At 44.9% G+C, this 8,989-nt stretch overlaps 1 protein-coding gene and 2 non-coding genes across 4 annotated transcripts; 1 reads left to right on the top strand and 2 right to left on the bottom strand.

Annotated features, from left to right (window-relative positions):
• Nucleotides 1–171: 171 nt before the first annotated feature.
• Trnae-cuc lies at nucleotides 172–243 on the bottom strand. The gene has a single exon. It is a non-coding gene; the product is annotated as a tRNA-Glu (tRNA).
• A 560-nt stretch (nucleotides 244–803) lies between these two features.
• On the bottom strand, nucleotides 804–3,352 carry LOC108164692 (lysine--tRNA ligase). 2 transcript variants are annotated; one of them, XM_017300563.2, is made up of 4 exons: nucleotides 3,211–3,352; nucleotides 2,124–2,796; nucleotides 1,103–2,050; nucleotides 804–1,033 (listed from the first exon to the last, which is right to left on the bottom strand). In XM_017300563.2, the coding sequence occupies exons 1-4, from the start codon at nucleotides 3,240–3,242 to the stop codon at nucleotides 932–934; spliced, it is 1,755 nt and encodes a 584-aa protein (XP_017156052.1). In that variant the 5' UTR covers nucleotides 3,243–3,352; the 3' UTR covers nucleotides 804–931. The 2 variants fall into 2 exon arrangements, with proteins under 2 accessions (XP_017156052.1, XP_017156053.1); XM_017300564.2 differs by lacking the exon at nucleotides 3,211–3,352 and adding an exon at nucleotides 2,872–3,193.
• A 2,819-nt stretch (nucleotides 3,353–6,171) lies between these two features.
• Trnat-ugu lies at nucleotides 6,172–6,243 on the top strand. The gene has a single exon. It is a non-coding gene; the product is annotated as a tRNA-Thr (tRNA).
• The last annotated feature ends 2,746 nt before the right edge of the window (nucleotides 6,244–8,989 follow it).

The following is an 8,989-nucleotide window of genomic DNA, read 5'->3' as shown; positions in this document are numbered from 1 at the left end:
ATCTCCGATTATGTTACGGAATGGCCCATTCTTAAGTCTAAGTCGCTTTGGTGCGTTAGCTTCTGGATGTCTCCTGAATGCATACTGCTGAAACGCATGCATGCAATAAGTGCACTATTGGAATTGGAATGCTTGATAAGTGATTAAGTAAAAAGCTAAAACGGAAAACTATTCCCATACCGGGAATTGAACCCGGGCCTTCCGGGTGAGAGCCGGATATCCTAACCACTAGACAATATGGGAGTTGGTACAATTGGCAGCCAAAAACTGTTTTAAATCTGTTCTTGAAGGATATCTCAAACGATCTGTTGTTGAAAATTCGTTTTTGAAAATAATAATGGCAAGGGATATATAATCTAATATATTTTATATAATCTACTATGTCTACGAATCTGTCACGGATATCAAATATTGAGTGCATGAAGGACGAGAGTGCAATCGAACAATTGTTCGACTCAAGGACTCAAGTTCTAACTGGGAGGAGATTTCACTGAAACAGGAGAAACTAATGGAATTTCGGAGATTAGGCACTCCAAAATAAAGGAGTTCTTCTTCTTCCTCGGCATTCGACATTCGCAATGATTGGGAGAGCAGAGTTCATCTCAAAATCGCAACATTTAAATTCATTAAAAGCCTAAATATAAGCCCACTAACCGGTGCAAAAGATGACCGAGGCCTTGTGAGACAAAAAATCCAAAGTGTTTCAGATAAATCTACGGCACTGCCTACGAAGAACACAGATGGAGAGAGAGAGAGAGAGATAAAGATCTGAGGAAAATACGCAGGAAATCCAATTTGGGAAATAAATTTTGTGTTTGTTTATTCGTTGAATAAGTTAAGGTCTTAAGAGGGGCACAACTGGGACCAGAATACAAGTAAAAGTACATTACGACTGAGTCGTCGGATCATCTGATCATCTCGGATCCAGATCCTACTGCTTGACAGCCTCTGTGGTTTCGGCCGCTGCTCCTGCTGCTGATGCTGCTGTGCGATTGGCCTCCTCCGGCTTCATGGCAGGGAACAAGAGAACCTCCTAAAACGTGAAGAATGGAAAAGTAGAATAGAGAACTGTGTTCAGTGGGAGGGCATGAGTGCCGTTTACCTTGATGTTGTTCGAGTCGGTGAGGAACATGGTCAGTCGATCGATGCCCATGCCAAAGCCACCAGTGGGTGGCAGGCCATATTCGAGGGCCGTGCAGAAGTTCTCGTCGACCATCTGAGCCTCGTCATCGCCGGCCGCCTTGTCGCTGGCCTGCTGCTCGAAGCGTTCGCGCTGGACGACGGGATCGTTCAGCTCGGTGTAGGCGTTGCAGATTTCCTTTTTGGCGACGAACAGCTCGAAGCGCTCGGTAAGGCCGGGGGCGCTGCGATGGTACTTGGCCAGCGGCGACATGATTTGTGGATGCTCGCAGATAAACGTAGGATTGATGCACTCCTCCTCGATGAACTCCCCGACCAGCTTGTCCAGCAGGCGGGCGGTAGTGCGCGGGGCCGGGCACTCGACCTGGTGCTTCACGCACAGCTGCGAGAGGAAGTCGGTAGTCGCGCGCGTGTTGAAGGTTTCCGCGGAGGGGAACTGCACTTTGAGCTTCTCCTCGAGCGTCTTGATCATCGAGACGCGATTGAAGGGCGGCGTGAAGTCGAGCTCCTGCTCGGGCCCCTCGGGTCCCTCCGGATGGTACTTGATCTTGTACGAGCCGCGGATCGACTTGACCATGCCGGAGATCAGCTGCTCGGTGATGTCCATCACATCGGCGTAGTCCGCGTACGCCATGTAGAACTCGCACGTCGTGAACTCCGGGTTGTGGGTGAGGTCGATGCCCTCGTTGCGGAACTGCCGCCCAATCTCGTAGACGCGATCGAGCCCCCCAACTACCAGCATCTTGTGGTAGAGCTCCGGGGCGATGCGCATGAACAGGTCCATCTTCAGTTCGTTGTGATGCGTGACGAAGGGCTTGGCAGTCGCCCCACCGGCCACCATATTCATCATGGGCGTCTCAATCTCCAGGAAGCCCAAGCGATCCAGGAACTGTCTGACATAGGAAATGATCTAGAGAAGGAGACAGGGAGGAAGGGAGTATTCAGAGACGGGATTCTGTGGATGTAAGCCGTTGCTTTTGTACCTTGGCACGAATCTGGAAATTCTCGCGCACTTTGTTGTTGAGTATGAGGTCGAGATAGCGCTGGCGGTAGCGTGTCTCCTTGTCCTTCAGTCCGAAATGCAGATGCGGTAGCATGTGCAGGCAGGGCGACAGCAGCTTGATCTCCGTGGGCATGATAGAGAGCTCGCCCTTCTTGGTTTTGCCCGGATGCCCTTTGACGCCGATGATGTCACCGCGCCGCAGCTTGGCCGTGTCCGTCTCGAAGGCGGTCTCCGGCTGGTACGACTTGGCGCTGGCCATCACCTGCAGCTTGACTCCCTCGCCGCGCAGGTCGTAGAAGATGAGCTTGGCCCCCGACTCGCGGATGGCATGCACGCGGCCAGCCACGCTGAGGCTGACCTTCTCGAGGGTCTCGCCGTCCGTCAAGCCGGAATACTGCTCGATGAAGTTCTCCAGAGAGATGCTGACATTGAACTTGTGTGGATAGGGATGTGAGTCGGCAGACTGCTTCAGCTCCTGGACGGCGGCCGAGCGCAGCTTGAAGTACTCATTGGGCGAGATCTCCTCCTCATCAGCAGTGGACTTCTTCTTCTGGGCGCCCTCCTCCGCGGGCGGAGCAGCTGCTGCCCGCGTGGCCTCTTTCTCGCTCTTCTCTTTGGCCTTCTGCTCGGCTTTCAGCCGGCGCTTCAACTCACTGCAAAATAGGTCGAAAGGAAACACAAAATCAATAAAAGAGCTGCCCTGAAAGCGGTGCCTCCAAGTAACCCACAGTTTGGTTCGTTTGCTGGGTGCCAACTGCAGGCCGCTCACATGGTACCCTCTACGATTGGCTGCCACTGGTGCTACATGGCCATAGCCGACCGACGACACTCGCTGCAGCTGCCTTAGTGCACAGCGAGCAATCATTTTATTGTATCAGCCACTCAGCCCTAGGAAGTAGCTTGGAACGTCGTCGCTTTTCTTGGAATCACACACAATGCGACTGCTGCCGACTGCTGAAGGAGGCTCGACTTAACCTCACTTGTGTGCTTCGTTGGCCAGAGTTGTGGATTATCTTGCAGGTCTTGGTCTGTGGCGTCGTGTGATTCTTGCCAGTCTCCGTACTTACTTCTTGGACAGTTCTCCACTTGCAGCAGCCATGCTGTTCGGGCCTCTCTGGGGTGATTCCTTTGCGGATATTTGGAGCGCGGGCGCGGAAACAAAAACGGTGCGGGTACAAGTGCAATGTGACCGTAGAGATGTAAAAAACATCAATCAGTGTGACCGCGGCTTTATCAATAAAATATACTGTCCGACCCTCAGAAATATACCGAAACATACCGCCTCATTTTCAAAATATACCGTAAATATACTGACGAATTCAAGTTCTATTTTACATATTCCTCGTTTTTGATATTCCGTGGATTATTACTAACTATATAGAAAATTTAGCCATGCCCACATAATTTCATCCGATTAATGAATCAATTTTATACTTAACTGATTTATTCTTAATACTTGCTTTTATTGCATTTTGCGTAAAACAAGGTTTTAGCGAAAATGGTCAAACAAAAAAAGGATTTAGCGAAATAGGTCACACAAAAAAACGAAAGAGGATAGTCGTTCCTTTTGTTCAATTTAGAGATTCCGTTGAATAATTTTGTCTAACTAAAACCCTTAGTTCTGCCCACATCATTTTATGCCGTTGATGAATAAATTTTCTTTAAGATTGGCTAGTTTTTAGTCCTGGCTTTTATTGTATTTTGGCTAAAACAAGGTTTAAGCAAAATAGTTAAACAAAAAAACAGTCTCAATGTTTCTGGTATTTGAAGACATGATGCGTGTATAGGCCTTTGTATGTATACCCTATTTCGTTAATTTAACATGAAGGTCCTGTTATCCAAACTGATTTTAAAACGTAATTAATAAAGAAATTTTAGACATATTCATGCATACGATTATTATCTTGTATTTATATGTATATGTATATGTATATCCTTATACCTATTCTTGGTCGATGTAGAAAGACGATGAGCTGCAAAATATCGTTGAAATAGGTTTAAAACAGAGACAAAATTGTTTTTGCATTACTTGGAGCCTGGGATGACAAACATAAAAAAAATCACAAACAATAAAAATCAGAAATAATAATTATACTATGAAAAGAAAAATAACGAGGGGGAACGTTGTGAGTTGCTGCGGACACCGCAACTCTACAGTTATACCCGATACTAAGTCAGTATGGCTCTCCTCCGGCAGACGCAGCTAATATTAAACGACACGACAAAGAGTGCGTGCGAGAGAGACAGAAAATCAGTCTGAGCGTGACGTCGGGCGCTGCGTAGCCACTGCAAATTGATTTGTTCCTATTGGCTATAAAAATGATCTGATCTGATCCAGATTCAGCAATCTGATAGATATGGTCATTATCTATGATTCTGCGTTTTTAGTTTTCTCGAATGTGCAATATTGTGGATGCAACAGATTTTCGTCCTTTGTGGGGGCGGAAGGGGGTGGGGTGAAATTCTGAGATATACGTTTTATAGTGAGATCTAACAGAAGTGCGGATACCAAATTTGGTTACTCTAGCCTTAATAGTCTCTGAGATTTGTGGATGCCCCAGATTTTCGTCCTTTGCGGGGGCGGAAGGGGGTGTGGCGAAATTTGGACGCGAAACGGTCAAGGTCCGATATCACAGGAGTGTGGATACCAAATTTGGTTGCTCTGGCTTTTATAGGTTCTGAGATCCTTGAACTCATATTTTGCAATTGACAAAACCGACCATGAAACCTGTGTGTTAGAGAGAGACAGAGCGAGAAAGAATGAAATTGTTTTCTTGATTCTGGCTATAATAATTATACGATCTGGTTGAGATCTTACATTCTAAAACATATAGTCATCCTCTACGATTCTGCGTTTTTGGTTTTATCGTATCTTTAAAAATGTGGATGCCACAGATTTTCGTCCTTTGTGGGGGCGGAAGTGGGCGGGGCGAAGTTTTGAAATATTTTAGTAGCAGTGACATATCACAGAAGTCTGGATACAAAACATCGTTGCTCTAGCTCTTATAGTCTTTGAGCACTAGGCGCTGAAGGGGACGGACAGACGGACGGACGGACAGACGGACAGACGGACAGACAGACAGGGCTCAATCGACTCGGCTATTGATGCTGATCAAGAATATATATACTTTATGGGGTCGGAAACGATTCCTTCTGGACGTTACACACATCCACTTTTACCACAAATCTAATATACCCCAATACTCATTTTGAGTATCGGGTATAATAATTATACAATAAAATAAAAATAATAATAATTATTCAATAAAAATCAAGAATAATAATCATAATACGAATTATACAATAAAAATCAAAAATAATAATTATTCAATAATAATCAAGAATAATAATTATAATTATAGTTATACAATAAAAATCAAATATAATAATTATTCAATCAAAATCAAGAAAAATAATTATAACAAGAATTATACAATACAAATAAAAAAAAAAATAATAATTGTATAATACATTTTTTGATCCCTCACATTCATCTTTTCCATTGACTATTTTTTCTTGGTTCTTCTTTTTTTATTTTTTATTCCATCCAGCTCTATTGGCCGACACCCTACATATGTACATATATGCTTCGCCCAGATCGGCCGCCCTATTGCAGAGATATAGCAGCAGAAGAAACCAGTATTTCAATGATATGCCAATCTTCGGTAGGCTATATCTCAGACAATTAGGGCCAACTCTCCTCGGATCGCGAGGATCCAGACCTTTGGTATTCCATCTCTCCTTCCCCTTTCCAAACTCTCCTTCATCTTTGCCTCAGCGTTTTCCTTTAATTATATTTAAAAGCATTTATCAGCCCGGAGACAACGGGCCAAAGAACAAGAACAACTGTGTCAACATATGTTCTCCCCTCGCCTCGCTTTTATTCACCGTCTGTCGCATGCTATCTTTTGTGTCGCAGATACTCGTACAAAAAGATACAAAATTAGCACCTACATACTGCAAGCGCAGCTCTTGTTCGGAGACATTTGGCTGTTGAAATTCGCTTCTGGGACGCCCTCAAAATGTGGGCCTCTTTAGCTCAGTGGCAGAGCACTGGTCTTGTAAACCAGGGGTCGTGAGTTCAATCCTCACAGGAGGCATTTCCCAAGATTCCGCGCTCCCATCCCTCACCATTACCATCATCACACGTATGGAGTGGGAGTTGCGCGAGTGCTTTTTTGCACATGTTTGACTAATGGAAAGATAAGACACCTTCCGAAAGCAATGTCTGTCAATGGGAGAGGATTAGTTATATTATGTATCCCTGCTATTGGATTCATAGAAGTGTCTTTGGAGATCGTTAAAGGTATTGCAAAGGGTCTGAAGCACCCTCCGTTTAAAGATCCTTTGTGCTCCAGTGAAATTCTTTGCTTAGTTCTCCAATCCTCTTCCTTCAGTCTGCTTCTTTATTACCTTTCTTCTGATGTCAGTCGATCGGCAGGACTCTACCAATCACAGAAAGACATGCCTCGCCCAGATCGGCCGCCCTATTGCAGAGATATAGCGTGCAGAAGAAACCAGTATTTCAATTATAAGCCAATCTTCCGTAGGCTATATCTCAGGCAATTAGGGCCAGATTGGTGAAGGGCCAACTCTGGAAAGACATGCCTCGCCCAGATCGGCCGCCCTATTGCAGAGATATAGCGTGCAGAAGAAACCAGTATTTCAATTATATGCCAATCTTCCGTAGGCTATATCTCAGACAATTAGGGCCAGATCGGTGAAGGGCCAACTCTCCTAGGATCACGAGGATCCAGACTGTCCATCGGCATCAAAATCTTGACTTCGAAAATGAGGCCGATTTTTGCAAAATTTAATGATGTAACCATTATGATTTTTTGCGAAAATCGTGAATAAATTGATGTCCTTTTTTCCGATTTCAGTCGATTGGCAGGACTCTCCGAATCACAGAAAGACATGCCTCGCCCAGATCGGCCGCCCTATTGCAGAGATTTAGCGTGCAGAAGAAACCAGTATATCAATGATATGCCTATCTTCCGTAGGCTATATCTCAGACAATTGGGGTCAGATCGGTGAAGGGCCAACTCTTCCTGGATCGCGAGGATCCAGACTGTCCATCGGCATCAAAATCTCGACATCGAAAATGAGGCCGATTTTTGCAAAATTTACTGATGTAACCATCATGATTTTTTGCGAAAATCGTGAATAAATTGATGTAATTTTTTCCGATGTCAGTCGATCGGCAGGACTCTCCCAATCACAGAAAGACATGCCTCGCCCAGATCGGCCGCCCTATTGCAGAGATATAGCGTGCAGAAGAAACCAGTATTTCAATTATATGCCAATCTTCCGTAGGCTATATCTCAGACAATTGGGGTCAGATCGGTGAAGGGCCAACTCTTCCTGGATCGCGAGGATCCAGACTGTCCATCGGCATCAAAATCTCGACTTCGAAAATAAGGCCGATTTTTGCAAAATTTAATGATGTAACCATCATGATTTTTTGCGAAAATCGTGAATAAATTGATGTAATTTTTTCCGATGTCAGTCGATCGGCAGGACTCTCCCAATCACAGAAAGACATGCCTCGCCCAGATCGGCCGCCCTATTGCAGAGATATAGCGTGCAGAAGAAACCAGTATTTCAATGATATGCCTATCTTCCGTAGCCTATATCTCAGACAATTAGGGTCAGATCGGTGAAGGGCCAACTCTTCCTGGATCGCGAGGATCCAGACTGTCCATCGGCATCAAAATCTCGACTTCGAAAATGAGGCCGATTTTTGCAAAATTTAATGATTTTTTGCGAAAATCGTGAATAAATTGATGTAATTTTTTCCGATGTCAGTCGATCGGCAGGACTCTCCCAATCACAGAAAGACATGCCTCGCCCAGATCGGCCGCCCTATTGCAGAGATATAGCGTGCAGAAGAAACCAGTATTTCAATGATATGCCTATCTTCCGTAGCCTATATCTCAGACAATTAGGGTCAGATCGGTGAAGGGCCAACTCTTCCTGGATCGCGAGGATCCAGACTGTCCATCGGCATCAAAATCTCGACTTCGAAAATGAGGCCGATTTTTGCAAAATTTAATGATTTTTTGCGAAAATCGTGAATAAATTGATGTAATTTTTTCCGATGTCAGTCGATCGGCAGGACTCTCCCAATCACAGAAAGACATGCCTCGCCCAGATCGGCCGCCCTATTGCAGAGATATAGCGTGCAGAAGAAACCAGTATTTCAATTATATGCCAATCTTCCGTAGGCTATATCTCAGACAATTAGGGTCAGATCGGTGAAGGGCCAACTCTTCCTGGATCGCGAGGATCCAGACTGTCCATCGGCATCAAAATCTCGACTTCGAAAATGAGGCCGATTTTTGCAAAATTTAATGATTTTTTGCGAAAATCGTGAATAAATTGATGTAATTTTTTCCGATGTCAGTCGATCGGCAGGACTCTCCCAATCACAGAAAGACATGCCTCGCCCAGATCGGCCGCCCTATTGCAGAGATATAGCGTGCAGAAGAAACCAGTATTTCAATGATATGCCTATCTTCCGTAGCCTATATCTCAGACAATTAGGGTCAGATCGGTGAAGGGCCAACTCTTCCTGGATCGCGAGGATCCAGACTGTCCATCGGCATCAAAATCTCGACTTCGAAAATGAGGCCGATTTTTGCAAAATTTAATGATTTTTTGCGAAAATCGTGAATAAATTGATGTAATTTTTTCCGATGTCAGTCGATCGGCAGGACTCTCCCAATCACAGAAAGACATGCCTCGCCCAGATCGGCCGCCCTATTGCAGAGATATAGCGTGCAGAAGAAACCAGTATTTCAATTATATGCCAATCTTCCGTAGGCTATATCTCAGACAATTAGG

This window comes from Drosophila miranda, chromosome XL (assembly GCF_003369915.1).
Source record: "Drosophila miranda strain MSH22 chromosome XL, D.miranda_PacBio2.1, whole genome shotgun sequence".
Classification (NCBI taxonomy): Eukaryota; Metazoa; Arthropoda; class Insecta; order Diptera; family Drosophilidae; genus Drosophila; species Drosophila miranda.
This window is presented reverse-complemented; position numbering and strand designations above follow the sequence as displayed.

Excerpts from the sequence above, each read along its gene's own strand:
- LOC108164692 (XM_017300564.2), bottom strand. The coding sequence starts at position 3,008 with ATGATTGCTCGCTGTGCACTAAGGCAGCTGCAGCGAGTGTCGTCGGTC. Across the intron at positions 2,797-2,871 it reads CCCAGCAAACGAACCAAACT|TGAGTTGAAGCGCCGGCTGA; the intron begins GTGGGTTACTTG and ends CCTATTTTGCAG. Across the intron at positions 1,034-1,102 it reads CCGACTCGAACAACATCAAG|GAGGTTCTCTTGTTCCCTGC; the intron begins GTAAACGGCACT and ends TTCACGTTTTAG.